This window comes from Eumetopias jubatus, unplaced genomic scaffold (assembly GCF_037043125.1).
Source record: "Eumetopias jubatus isolate StellerSeaLion01/CBP00866 unplaced genomic scaffold, mEumJub1_p1.0 scaffold_11, whole genome shotgun sequence".
Taxonomy (NCBI): domain Eukaryota; kingdom Metazoa; phylum Chordata; class Mammalia; order Carnivora; family Otariidae; genus Eumetopias; species Eumetopias jubatus.
Genome location: NW_028274817.1, coordinates 53,960,971 through 53,976,212, shown reverse-complemented (window position 1 = coordinate 53,976,212; position 15,242 = coordinate 53,960,971). Strand labels below are relative to the sequence as shown.

The following is a 15,242-nucleotide window of genomic DNA, read 5'->3' as shown; positions in this document are numbered from 1 at the left end:
ATGTCTATACTATCCAAAGCAATGTTCACATTTAACGAAATCCCTATCAAAATACCATCAGCATTTTTCAGAGTGCTAAAATAAGCAATCTCCAAATTTGCATGGAACCACAAAAGACCCCAAATAGCCAAAGCAATCTTGAAAAAGAAAAGCAAGTCTGGAGACATCACAATTCTGGACTTCAAGTTATATTACAAAGCTATAGTGATCAAAACAATATGGTACTGGCACAAAAATAGACACATAGATCAATGGAACAGAATAGAAAACCCAGAAATGAACCCACAACTATATGATCAATTAATCTTCAGCAAAGCAGGAAAGAATATCCAATAGAAAAAAAGTCTCTTCAACAAATAACAGCGGGAAAACTGGACAGCAATATGCAAAAGAATGAAATTGGACCATTTTCTTACACCATACACAAAAATAAATTCAAAATGGATCAAAGACCTAAATGTGAAACCTGAAATCATAAAAATCCTAAAGGGGAACACAGGCAGTAACCTCTTTGACATAGGCCATAGCAAATTCATTTTAGATATGTCTCCTGAGACAAAGGAAATAAAGCAAAAATAAGCAACTGGGACTTCATCAAGATAAAAAGATTCTGTACAGTGAAGGAAACAATCAACAAAACTAAAAGGCAACCTTCGGAATGTGAGAAGATATTTGCAAATGACATATCTGATAAAGGGTTAGTATCTAAAATATATAAAGAACTTATACAACTCAACACCCCAAAAGTGAATAATCAAATTTAAAAGTGGGCAGAAGATGTGAATAGAAACTTTTCCAAAGATGACATACAGATGGCCAACAGACACATGAGAAAATGCTCACATCCTTGATCATCAGGGAAATACAAGTCAAAACTACATTGAGATATGAACTCACACTTGTCAGAATGGTTAAAAGCAACAATACAGGAAACAACAGGTGTTGGTGAAAATGTGCAGAAAGAGGAACCCTCTTGCACTGTTAGTGGAAATGCACACTGGTGCAGAAACTCTGGAAAACAGTATGCAGGATCCTCAAAATTTAAATATAGGACTATCCTATGATCTAGCAACTGTACTACTAGGTATCTACCCAAAGAATACAAAAATAGTGATTCAAATGGATACATGCACCCCGAAGTTTATAGCAGCATTATCTACAATAGCCAAATTATGGAAATAACCCAAGTGTCCATCAACTGAAGAATGGATAAAGAAGAGGCGGTATGTATATATATGAATATTATATATATCATATACAAGATTGTGTATATACAATGGACTATAACTCAGCCATAAGAAAGAATGAAATCTTGCTATTTGCAAAGACATGGATGGTGCTAGAGAATATTATGCTAAGGGAAGTAAGTCAGTCAGGAAAAGACAAATACCATATGATTTCACTCATATGTGGAATTTAAGAAGCAAAACAAATGAGCAAAGGGGAAAAGAAAAAGAGTGGGAGGCAAACCAAGAAACAGATTCTTAACCATGGAGAGCAAACTGATGATTACCAGAGGGGAGGTGACTGGGGGGATGGGTTACATTGGTGATGGGGATTAAAGAGTGCACTTGTGATGAGCACCAGGTGCTGTATGGAAGTGTTAAATCACTCACTATATTGTACACCTGAAACTAACACTGTATGTTAACCAACTGGAATTTAAATAAAAACTTAAAAAATAATCAGTAATTAATGCATAAAGTGCCTATATTTTTACATGTTTATTTCATCTGTGAACATTAATCACACATTTTGTATTGATTCTGCAGTTTTTATCTCTTTCAGTAAGATTTTGTAATATGTGATTATGGAGACAGCACATTTTCAACGTTTTGTGGCACAAGGTATCATAAAAAGCCATTTTATGGTTCTCCAGTCATTAAAATCTTACTGGAACAGTGAAAAGAATTCTGCCTACTACCTGGGGATAATGTGATCATTATGCTGGAGTTTAATGGAGTAAGGATAAAGGCCAAACACAACATGGCCCTGTGTTTTATTTGACCCTGTGATCATTTAGCACTGTAATGGGAATCCAGTACAGCTGTCAATTCTGACTTTCCAATTAACCCAGGAAAGTATGCAACCCTGTATCTTATTTCCTAAGCAGAAATAGTATTGGGAATTATTTTTTATTAAAAAAAGTATGAGAGTTCCTTCTGCCTAGGTGACCACCTCCCGCTTTGATTTTGGGATCAGCAGCCTAAAATTAATATTTTAAGATAATAAATAAAAACATAAAATTTTAAAATAAAGAAAATATTGAAAAAGCTTTTTTTTTTTTTTTTTTTTTTTTTTTTATCTTGGCACAGAGGAAGCGGGAAGTTACTTAGCAGGGTTCCGGGTTTCCTCACGCCCCGCCCGCCCTACCACAGCTAAATGGTTTTCGTCCTTGGGTCGGTCTGTCCTGCGGAGAGCAATCCACGTCCATGGTCCCCGCTCTGCCCGCCCGCTGCGCATCTGCCCTTCTCCTCTGACTCCGCCCCGCATCTGTCCGGAACCGCCTCCCGCCTGAGCTGACCCAGTGCGTGTCTGCTAGTCAGTCCCTCCGGACCTGCCGCGAGTCTCAGACTGCTGAAATTACCGCGCATCACTCGGTCCGTACCCGGTGGGCATCTGGGGTATCTGGGCGGTCTCCCGTCTCCAGCGCGTGTGTCTGTCTGTCTGTCTTTCTGTACGATCTGATCCGCCGTCTGCAGCCTGCCTTCCGGCCCCAGCGCACCAAGTGTTTAGTCTGCCCTTTTGCTGACGCTGAGTGTGTTTAGCGGCCTTAGTTAGCTGAGAGCCCGCCTGAGACCGGCCAGGGAGCCGGCGGAGGAATACACGTTTGGCCCCTGCCCATGTTAATAGAATTTTAAGCCAACAGGAGCTCGAGGCCTATGTTTATGCAGAAAACAGGTCTCGTCTCGAGGCCTCTGTCTGCAATGCTGGATGTGGGGTGACAGTCAGCTGCTTGATGATTTCTTACAATTAAATGGGGAACAGGAAATTTCTTTCTTACTACTGGCTTTTGAAACAGATTTTAAATCTTAATGGGTGGAAATTATAAGTCCCCTTAGAACAGATTCGTTATTGGGATGCATTTTTGTCTGATGTGTTTGTTCTGAACCTGCTGACCAGCTGTTTCTGAACTTCATTTTCTCAGCCTCAACAGTGATTCTGAGTCTGCTTTTAGCTTCCTTCTCCTTGGCTTTCTTCTGTTTGTGAACAGCTGCTTGGCCCATAGCTTAGAGAATTCAGCCTTCTTTTCTCTCCCAAGAGAGCCACCTCCCTGTACTCAGAAAGATGGGGAGTGGAGAGCCTAATCCTGCTGGCAAGAAAAAGAAGTACCTAAAGGCTGCCCTGTACGTGGGTGACTTGGACCCAGATGTCACAGAGGACATGCTTTATAAAAAGTTCAGGCCTGCTGGCCCTCTGCGCTTCACCCGAATCTGCCGTGACCCTGTCACCCGCAGCCCCCTGGGCTATGGCTATGTTAACTTCCGCTTTCCTGCAGATGCTGAGTGGGCCCTGAATACCATGAATTTTGATTTGATTAATGGCAAACCTTTCCGCCTCATGTGGTCTCAGCCAGATGACCGCTTAAGAAAGTCTGGAGTTGGAAATATATTCATCAAAAACCTGGATAAATCCATAGACAATAGGGCCCTTTTTTATTTATTTTCTGCTTTTGGGAACATTCTCTCATGCAAAGTCGTATGTGATGACAATGGCTCTAAGGGTTATGCCTATGTGCACTTTGACAGCCTGGCCGCTGCCAATAGAGCCATCTGGCACATGAATGGAGTGCGGCTTAATAACCGCCAGGTGTATGTTGGCAGATTCAAATTCCCAGAAGAGCGGGCAGCTGAAGTCAGAACCAGGGATAGAGCAACTTTCACCAATGTTTTTGTTAAAAACTTTGGAGATGACATGGATGACGAAAAACTGAAGGAAATCTTTAGTGGATATGGGCCAACTGAGAGTGTTAAGGTAATAAGAGATGCCAGTGGGAAATCTAAGGGCTTTGGATTTGTGAGGTATGAGACACACGAGGCTGCCCAAAAAGCTGTATTAGACCTGCATGGAAAATCCATCAATGGGAAAGTTCTATATGTAGGGCGAGCACAGAAGAAAATTGAACGATTGGCTGAGTTAAGACGAAGATTTGAACGGCTGAGATTAAAAGAAAAAAGTCGGCCTCCGGGGGTGCCTATCTATATTAAGAACCTGGATGAGACCATCGATGATGAAAAACTGAAGGAGGAATTTTCTTCCTTTGGATCAATTAGCCGGGCCAAAGTGATGGTGGAAGTAGGGCAAGGCAAAGGGTTTGGTGTTGTCTGCTTCTCCTCTTTTGAAGATGCTACCAAAGCAGTGGATGAGATGAATGGTCGCACAGTGGGCTCCAAGCCCCTGCATGTTACCCTGGGCCAGGCCAGGCGCAGGTGTTGAGAATAAGAATGCTCAATTTGTTTCAGCCTTAAGCTGGTGCCTACTTAGTTTGGGCTACTTTGTGATAAGAGGTTATTTTATTCCAGGTTATTTTTTTTAAGTGAATACTTTCTTTTGAAAAAAAAAAAAAGTAAAACTAGAAAACCTTGTTCATTTTAGTGAAGAACATAATTTCTAATTGTAAAACTGTCATTTTATACTATTTTTTGATAAAATATCCTTAGAAATATGTAGAATAAAATTCATCCCTCCACATACTGTTTTTTTTTTCCTAAACCAGTCCAGGTAAGGTAATTGGTTGAACATAGGTTCCTTCCTTATTCCAGTTATAATACTAAATGTAATTGCTTCTGTGAAAATATTCTCAGAATGGACATTATTTCTGAATCTATCACACATAAAACTTTTACTTGCTTTTTGAAAAATCAGTAGAGCAGGGGAAAATGTATGTGATCCACTTAACATTTGTGCATAATTTTACCTTATTATTTAAAGTGAATGTTATTTTAAAGAGATGTGAGTTTCTTTATACTTTTTTTTTCCCTTTTCTAATATATTGTGGGCATACCACAGAGTTGGCAGTGGCTTTGACTAAGTGTTGGGAGTTTTCTTTAACTTCATGCCCAGAGAAATAATCATATTGGTGTTTTCTCAATCAATACCTTAGGAAACTAACACTTTAAGCATTATTAAAATGAGTTTCATCTTAAAAATCTGAGAGATTTAATATATGAGGACAGTCTAAGGAGCATTCTTGCCACTCTTTTTTTAAACTAGTAGTATAGATGGGTCATGTTAAAATAATGAAAAAGATGAATAACTGCACTGAATTGCCTTTACCTGTAGATAATTTTAAAATTTTACCTCCGCCTCTATAAAGTGTCAATATAAGGATAAATAATCCATGCAGTGATGTTGAAAAACTACATTGAAGAATATCTTCAATATTAAACTTGTCATTATCTCTTGTAAATTTTTTAATACATCCTTGTGGTAATATTCACATATGTATCAAAAGTAAGGAAAAGCTTGCCTCTCTTGATTAAATCATATGCCTCCATCTATTATATGAGAGCTATTAATCCAGTATGGTTCTCTTTATGTCTGGCTGCTTGGAATTTGTGACAAAATGTTCTGTTCTATAATGCAGTTACATTATTTAGCCTGTAATTTCTAATTTCTCGATTACAGATTTTCCATATTTTACTTTTAGTCCCCTCTTTTCCTCACCCATTTACCTTCCATCCATATTATACTTACTTTTATGTTTTCTTTAGATTGCCTTTCATTTAATATGTGGGTGTTCAAACCCATTTTGGAAGTAGAGAAATTATTACTTAATTTATGTAAAACTTAAATAATTACTTTTTTAAAAATAGGATTCACTCATATCACAGATCCAACCATAAGAAGATGTTTTGTCTCTATTCTTAATTGGCTTTTATTATGTTATATAGAAATCTTAGGTTACATATATAATATAAATATATAATTTTGTTAACAATTTTGTTAGCTATGTGCCCATAAAATAATGGGAAAAATCTCTTTCTGTGTAATTGTTTATCTACAAATTACATTTATATTCATTATCAAGTATTTTCAAATGGAAATCACTGTTTTTGTTGATCATATACATAATACATGCTCATTTAAAAATGTACACAATGCAGACATTTATAAAGAAGTAAAATTTCCACAGGTCAGAGATAACCACTATTAGTGTTTTCAATGCATACATATACTTCCATGCCTTTTCTCCTATGTATACACACAATATTTTACAAACAAACAAAAAACCTACTATATGTACTGTGTTTTGTTAAATTTTAAACTAAAACATAATCTTTTTATGTCAGTAAATATCTTTCTGTATCATCATTTTAGTGACTGCACAGTATTCCATTATATGGATGTACTATAGATTATCTAAGTAGCACATTATTGAATAAGATTTATGTTTTTCAGTGTTTTCTACATCTATAAACAATGTTGTGATTAACTTGCTTAAAACAGTATGAGTTATATGAGCTTGAGAAGAAGTATCTATAGCATATAAAAGCTTAAGTCTGCTAGAAAAATTAAAATGCACATTATATTGATATATGTATCAAAATTCTGAAAAAACATTCAACATATATTCTTTACTTAAATTGACAAAAGTAAAACTAAAAACTAATGGGATATCATTTTTCATATTTTCTGAGCCCACTTGCTTTATACCCTTGTGATCATTAAAATATATGAAAACAGTGCAAACAAATAAATTTAAAATAGTTACTTTGGTAATTATTTACCATACGTACTCTCTACTCCTTTTTACCCATTACCAGTTTTTATTTAAATTTATAATCTTGAAGTGTTAGTGTTAACTTAAAACCTTGACGAATGCTTTGATTCAGTATAAATCACGGAAGATTTCTAGTAGGTAAAAATCTTCAAGTATAAGCATTTAACACATTTTGGGAAATTATTCAAGTATTTAAATAATAGTAAATAATTACTATTTTCAAGAAGTCAGCCAGTATAAATAAAGGACTAATTAAAATATGTCCATGGACAGTTAAAACATATGTTAGAACACTGCAAAATAGTCAAAAACTCTAAATTTAGTTGGTAAAAAGGGGGAAAAGATAAAAGAAAGATAATCTCTATTTGAACACAAACACCTGGGTAGTTTTCCAATCTTGTACTTTTCATTTTTAACTACATTTAATAGACTAATAATTAAGGCTTTGAAGGGGGAGCAAAACAACTGAACAGCTTAAATTGTGAAAAGGCATTAAAAACATTTCCTAGCACAAGATAATTAGTAAAAATTAGTAAAACAGTACTATTAATTGTCATGGTAAACTTAAGAATGGACTGCTTAACAGAAGTTTTGTTTGTTTTTGTTTTGTTTTGTTTTGTTTTAGCTTTTTAAAAAAGTCAATGTAAAAACTTCAAATGTACCCAGGGAGAAGAAAATTAAGAACATTGCTTTGTGGGGTGCCTGGGTGGCACAGTAAGGTTGAGTGCCCAACTCCTGGTTTCAGCTCAGGTCCTGATCTTAGGATCCTGGGATAGAGCCCTGCCTTGGGCTCTTCGCTCAGTGCTTAAGTTTCTCTCTCCCTCTCCTTCTGCCCCTCCCCTCCACTCTCTTTCTCTCTCTCTAAAATAAATAAATCTTTAAAAAAAAGAATGTTGCTTTGTGATTGTAAACCATCATATTAAAGGTTATTTTGGTGAGACTTTTCTGTACAGAAAATGTCATACATATTGGTGCCTTTCTGGTTGTATCTATGGTTAAGGGGAAAAATAAAATGTCACATGTGTAAGATATTTTCAGCACAGGGGAAAATAACTAATACTGTGTCTTTAAGGGAATATTTAGGAATGGTGTGAATACCATCTTACCTATAAATGGCCTAATTTAAGGGACTAGTCAGAAATGTATCAATAAATGACTGAATATAGATGATACATGTGTTCCCAGCACCTACACTAATACCCAGAGTTTAGTTATCATTTCATGATTAGTTGTTGAATTATCCCTCCATTTGTTTGCTTTTCAATTCTCTTCTCAGAATTTCACAAGAGAAATGCATTACAGAATAAGTCATTTTTATTAAATTTCATCCCATGAAGAAATAATTGAGAACTGACTAGTTACATAGATTGCTGCTTCTAACGTGGTGTTACTGGTGACATAGACTAGTGCTTATACCATTAAGGTATTATCAATACTTTTATACTTCTCATGCTTTCCTTTTCATTATTGTTCAACAGTTGATTGATGAGTTTATCTTAGACAAAGCTTCTAATAATTGGCAAACTCAAATGAAAGTCTATTTGTATAGAAACTTTTTTTAAATAAATTAATGTGATGCAGCTTCAAGACCAAGATTATTCCACAAGGTCCTTCTCCTACATTAAATCAAATGATCGCAATAACCCCTGAAAGACTAATGCTTATGCATGTGAAATTAATTGTTTCTTACATGTTTTAGGACATTACTTCCCATAAAGTATGACCTAGCAAATGGTTTCTTGGAGCCTCAAGAGAGTTAATGTATCTCACTTGGCTCCAAAGGAGCATGGTCAGTAGTTAGATAATCTAGTTACCATTGGAAATCTGAGAAAGACCTAACTCAATGTACAAATACTGAGGATATAATTACTATGAAACTTAAAAAAAAAAAAAATACAAGTACTTTCACCCTCAAAAGTGAAAGTCAATTGTAAAAGGTTTCCCATTTGGCAACCAAAAATGATTAGTGTTCTCATTAAATTTCTCAACAAAAGTTTGGAGCCTTTGTATTTTATTTAATTAAGAAAATATTAAGTTCTTTAGAAAGACATGCAAGAAAAGAGATGAATGATGATATATGTCATGACTGTCTCAGTTATCAGAGTAAATGAGTTTCTTTGTTTTAGAACTAGTAAGGGAAATACCAGATATTGGCATCTTTTTTATAAAAAATAAGCCTTCTGTAATGTAGAATAAATAATTTTACAAGTTTTGAGATTGGTTTAAAACTTCCAAAAGGGTAAATTATACTTTTGGGAAATCAATGACTTTTTAAATCAATATTTAGGAACATTTAAAAAGTAATTTTAAGCAAATTTACACAGGATGGCAAACAACTCCTTTTTTTTTAAGATTTTATCCATTTATTTGACAGAGAGAGAGACAGTGAGAGAGGGAACACAAGCAGGGGGAGTGGGAGAGGGAGAAGCAGGCTTCCCGCTGAGCAGAGAGCCTGATGCGGGGCTCAGTCCCAGGACCCTGGGATCATGACCCGAGACGAGGGCAGACACTTAACAACTGAGCCACCCAGGTGCCCCAAACAACTCCTTTTTTAAGCAAAATTGACATACTAATTATATTAGTTTCATGTGCACAACATATTGATTCAACAATTCTATACATTACTCAGTGCTCACCATGGTAAGTGTAGTTACCATCTGTCAATGAACAATGTTATAATATTATTGACTACATTCCCTATGCTGTACTCTTCATCTCCAGGACTTACTTTATAACTGGAAGTTTGTACCTTTTAATCCCCTTCATCTATTTTATCCATCTCCCCTCTGGCAACCACCCATTTGTTCTCTGTATTTAACAATCTGTTTATTTGTTTATTCATTTGTTTTGTTTTATAGATTCCACATATAAGTGAAATCATATGGTATTTGTCTTTGATTTACTTAGTATAATACTCTGTAGGTTCATGCACATTGTTGCAGATGGCAAGGTCTCATTCTTTTTACAGCTGAGTAATATTCCATTGTGTATATATACCACATCTTCTTTATCCATTCATCTACGGATAGACACCTGGGTTGCTTCCATATCTTAGCTATTGTAAATAATGCTGCAATAAACGTAGGGTGCATTTATCTTTTGGAATTAGCATTTTCACTTTCTTTGGGTATAAATAACTCTTTTTTTTGTTGTTTCAAGGTTTTTTTTAAAGAGTTTATTTATTTATTTATTTATTTATTTATTATTTATTTATTTATTTATGAGGGACTGTGAGAGCAAGAGAGAGAGCATGAGCAGGGTGAAGGGCAGAGGGAGAAGTAGACTCCCTGCTGAGTGGGGAACCCAATATGGAGCTCAATCCCGGGATTCCAGGATCAAGACCTGAGCAGAAGACAGATGCTTAACTGACTGAACCACCCAGGTATCCCTGTTTCAAGTTTTTATTTGAATTCCAGTTAGTTAACAAATAGTGCAATATTAGTTTCCAGGAGAATTTAGTGATTCATCACTTACATATAATACCCGGTGCTCATCACAACAAGCACCTTCCTTAATACTCAACGCCCATTTAACCCATCCCCCTGCTCACCTCCCCTCCAACAACCCTCAGTTTTTTCTCTATAGTTAAAAGTCTGTTGTATGGTTTGCTTCCTTTTTTTCCTCTTATGTTCATCTGTTTTTTTCTTAAATCCCACATATTAGTGAAATCATATGGTTATTTGTCTTTCTCTGACTGACTCATTTCACTTAGCATAATACTCCCTCCACGTCATTTCAAATGGCAAGATTTTATTCTTTTTTATGGCTGAGTAATATTCCATTGTACATATATAACACGTCTTTATCCATTCATCCCCTGATGGACATTTGAGCTCTTTCCATAATTTGGCTATTGTTGATAATGCTGCTATAAACAGTAGGTACATGTGTTCTTTTGAATCAGTATTTTTGTATCCCTGGGTAAATACCTAGTAGTGCAATTGCCAGATCATAGGGTAGTTCTATTTTTAACTTTTTGAGGAAACTTCATACTGTTTTCTGGAGTGTCTGCACCAGTTTGAATTCCCACAAACAGTGTAAGAAGGTTCCCCTTTCTCCACATTCTTGCCAACATCTATTGTTTCCTGTGTTTTAAATCACCTTTCTGAGGATTTTGGACAGACTACATACCTGAGTAGAACAAACATAGAGAAGAATTTGCAAGCTTTTCTTTTCCAGTGCTTTAGGAAACACAAAATATATGTCTAATTTATTTTATGGCAAAGAAACTTATTATATTTTAATTTCCTTAAATAAAGGAGTAAATATCATACTTTTTGTGATGGAGGGAATATTTTTTACAATATGGTAGGAATGGTGACAAAGTTATAAAAGTCAAGAGGAAGAATATATTTTTCTCTATTCATTAAAGAATTTTTTTAAATATATGGGATTTATGAATTAAACAAAGGATAATTTAAAAAGTGACATAGATAAATAAAAAGTAATTTGAATGTTATAAACACTTAAGAGTAAAGGCAGTAAATGTCTGCCTGACTTAGTTTGTATGGTTCTTCTTTTTTATTAAAGATTCATTTATTTATTTTAGAGAGAGAGAAAGTCAGAGAGCACAAGTGAGAGGGGCAGAGGGAGAGGGAGAAAATCTCAAGCAGACTCTGAACTGAGCATGGACCCCCACGTGGGGCTCTATTTCATGACCCTGAGATCATGAGTCAGATGCTTAACCAACTGTGTCACCCAAGGTGCCCCTGTATGATTATGCTTACCATTGATTTGACTACTACAGTAGTAGTAACCCTCAGGAAATTTTCATTTATGAATGAATTTCTTAAAAAAAATCATCAGTGCTAATTTTGTCTCTACTCTCTTATCTTTGTCACCTAATCTCAACTTTATCCTTTGCTGAACACAGACGTTTTAATAAGGCATTTTTAGTTTACATAGTTTGTCTGAACGTTACCTCAAACATTTCTAGTAGATGTGTGTGTATGCAATTTTGTACCAGTTTGTTGAAATAAAATTTCAGGACTTGCATGTTAAGCCACAGTAGATGGTAGGACATGTACTGTTTATATATGGATGAGTGTATCTAGCTGAAGATATTTTTCTTAAATGTAAATATCAAAATGATGCTAATTAAGCCAACAACAAAACTATGGGCTCTGTTTGGAATTGTGTTTTCATAATGTATACATGCTCCAGAGCATCTGAGTACCAAAGAGGTAATACAACTAGAACTATATATTGCTAATGTGGTAAAAATTTTGAGATGTGAAAGCAACATCCCAAGCATAACAAGAAATGATCTAAGTAAGAGACACTAACCAACTTTTCTGAAGTGGCATCTTAGGCAATGAAAATGAACTATATGTAGCCCTTAGTTGTTTTATGGGGATATACCTCAATAATGTAAACACTCTCAAAGAGTAAAAATACATAGGAAGATACAATTTTCTGAAACTTCTATTATATTGTGATATAAATGAAGAAAACTGTGATGATTGAAAAGCAAGCATGAACTAAGTATGTCTCCCACTTTATTCTCCAAAAGAAAAACAGTTTTACTTCAGACAGAATGATTTTCTTAGACCACTGGGTCATTTGCACTTTTAAAAAAAATTTAGGTTGTTAGAGATGCATATATGTAATCTATTTTAATGCTCAAAGAGAAATATGTCTCCTCAATATTCTAATTATAAGGTGAAATATAAACTGGAAAACAGTGTCACAACTTTTCCTCAACAACAAGTTTCATCTATAGAAATCATTTAAGCTGGGTTTCTTATATAAGTAATTGCATGTTTGAAATTTTATCTCTAATCTGGGGCCAAGAATTTAGAGCTAAAAGAATTATGTTTTAATTCACTGGGATCATACATTTTTATTTTTATTTTTTCAGATTTCTTTTTTCCCAATGTAGGGCTTGAACTCACAGTCCTGAGATCAAGAGTTGCATACTCTACCAAATGAGCCAGCCAGGCACCCCTTGGGATCATATATTTTTAGAATATTGTCTGGTAGAACTGTTTATCTTGCTTAATGTGCAAAGGCAATCTATCAGGTTTCTGAGTGAAATTGAAAATGTAATTAAGTACTTGAAACAATATGGAATTTGTCCCTAAAATCAAAATTAAAGCTCATTGAATAACTAAGAACACTATATTAATTTTAGTCAGTATTAGAAATTGAATTAAAATAGAATAATTTCAGATGGATTGAAGATACATGTTTTGAAACACAAGAAACACAAGAAATAAATTAATGCTAATTAATACATTGTCTCCAGAAGGAGAACTTGCACAAAAAAATATGTAGAAGTGAGTATTGGACACAGAAGGGCAAAAAAGTCATAGAAATCCTTCACATCTACTCAGAGAGGGAACCCATATTTCTCTGATGCACCATTAGTATAAATAAAAAAAGCAATGAAAATGTTAAGAAAGTAGAGAAAAGAGGAAAGGTTTGGTTCTTAGAAATATGAACTAGGGGCAACCTGTATAAACTTCATTAAGAAGAGTTCATAATTAATGCTTAAAGTTGTCTCTGAAGATAAATTATTTCTTCCTTTCTTATTTTCACATGTACTACCTAAAAGTTTCAGGACTTCTCAGAATTCGTTTTTTTTTAAAGATTTTATTTATTTATTTGTCAGAGAGAGAGAGCACAAGCAGGGGGAGCAGCAGGCCAAGAGAGAAGCAGGCTCTCCGCTGAGCAAGGAGCCCGGTGCCGGCTTCCATCCCAGGACCCCAGGATTATGACCTGAGCTGAAGGCAGAAACTTAACTGACTGATGCACCCAGGCGTCCCAGGACTTCTCAGAATTCTTATTAAGGTATTTCAGCAATAAATTCTAACAACAATGACTCTGGAATGTACTGTAATGTTTTGATTTTTTAAAGCTCTTTATGTTTTGTTGTTTGTACTCAAATGTCACAACATTTTATCTTTCCCAGGTGCATTGGTAGATTTCTAAATTGACTATGACACAAATAGTATATCATTTCTATCAAAAATTCAAGGTTTGCATGGTAATTGGTGTGGGAGGTGGTACTAATGCTAGCAAAATTAAAATCCTGTGTTTATTTTTTTATTTTTTTAATCTTGTAGATTTTAAAGGGAAATTGGATGGATGGATATGTGCATACATACGTATATACATAAAATAATAAAGAGGGAATAAAAAAGGAGATAAGAACTGATGTATGGAACCCAAGAATAATGATGCATCTATCTATCCCTATCATAGAGGTTCAAATTAAGAGTTACAACCTCCTAGACCAAAAACAATGTTTTGGTTCCCCAGCAGTGCTGTGTCCCAAGGAATGGTGACTGCACAAATGGTGACAGGTGGAAAGAATCATAGACAAGTGTGGTCCCTGTGGCAATTCATTCCAATGAGATCTTTACAATGAACTGGTATTTACCAGCATGTCAGTGGTGAAGTACAGGCCCAAATGTAGCTCAAACGCAGTACTAAAATTTGCACAGTGCAAGCTGGCATTCTGTGTTTTTTTTTTTTTTAATTTAGTTCAGAGTGTATCAGAATTACCTCGGGTGTCTGTTATAATTGAGATTCCTAATACTCATCTTTGGCTTACTGAATCAAAATTGATGTAGGAGTGGTGAAGGTAGGGTGAACAACAAAAATCTACATTTTTCTCATAGACTCTGAGTAGTTTTTATGCACACTTAGGAAGATCTAGAACAGGAGTCATCAAACACTTTTTCTGTTAAGGCCAGATAGTAATTATTTTAGCCTTTGGGGGCACAAAAAAAAGTAACATCAAAGATATTATGCAGATACTTATATAAAAAATTTCCACACATTTTGAAATTGGCACAATTCAAAATATAATGATGACAATGATAAAAGAGTATTTTTTGGTAATAAAATTCTAATGAAAATGATTTGGGAGATTACATTTAGCTTAATTAAGGTTCAAAGTTGTTTTTTTCAATCATCAAATCAATTGTAAATGTCTTCATCTATCAAAAGCCTTTTTTAGCTTGCAGGCCATATGAAAAAATGTGGCCGCCCAGATTTGGCCTGCAAGTTACAGTTTTTCAACCCCTGATTTAGAATCACTGGCCTAGATACATTGGCCTAGAAAGTATTTCCCAAGGTTAGCTACTTAGAATAAGTAATAATAGTAATATAAAAAACTTATTAACTGATATAATTCATTAAAATAAGTTACAAATTAAGTCAAGTAAAACAATAATGATAATAGTCAAACCATATATGTGCTAGAACATAGTACAAGTGGCTCATTAGGAAAAAAAATCTAAACCAATGCTAGATGTTGAGTATCTGAAATGATCAGCTCATGAAAAGTATCTCATTTTAGTAAGAAAAATGTTATATACATAAACAAAGTATGCATGTGTATACTGTGTTTATATTTGTGTGTGTGTGTGTGTGTGTGTGTATGTGTGTGTGTAAAGACTACAGTTACATCGAGACATTGAGTAATTTTCTTTGGTTATAAAATTATAGGTGATTTTTGTGTTTTTTTTTCTTTTGCCTTATTTATATTTTCTAAATAGTTATAACTAAA

The 15,242-nt window shown here is 34.8% G+C and overlaps 1 protein-coding gene across 3 annotated transcripts; it reads left to right on the top strand.

Annotated features, from left to right (window-relative positions):
• Positions 1-2,379: 2,379 nt before the first annotated feature.
• PABPC5 (poly(A) binding protein cytoplasmic 5) lies at positions 2,380-14,177 on the top strand. Of its 3 annotated transcripts, none has more exons than XR_015769508.1 (2): positions 2,380-2,600; positions 13,338-14,177. XR_015769508.1 is itself a non-coding variant. In XM_028101482.2 (2 exons), exon 2 carries the CDS (start codon positions 3,289-3,291, stop codon positions 4,435-4,437), a length of 1,149 nt encoding a protein of 382 aa, XP_027957283.1. In that variant the 5' UTR covers positions 2,380-2,600; positions 3,263-3,288; the 3' UTR covers positions 4,438-4,517. The 3 variants fall into 3 exon arrangements, 1 of the variants encoding a protein (XP_027957283.1); XM_028101482.2 differs by lacking the exon at positions 13,338-14,177 and adding an exon at positions 3,263-4,517; XR_015769507.1 differs by lacking the exon at positions 2,380-2,600 and adding an exon at positions 9,364-10,106.
• The last annotated feature ends 1,065 nt before the right edge of the window (positions 14,178-15,242 follow it).

What these genes read in the sequence shown, in the direction of transcription:
- PABPC5 (XM_028101482.2), top strand. Translation starts at nt 3,289, where the DNA reads ATGGGGAGTGGAGAGCCTAATCCTGCTGGCAAGAAAAAGAAGTACCTA.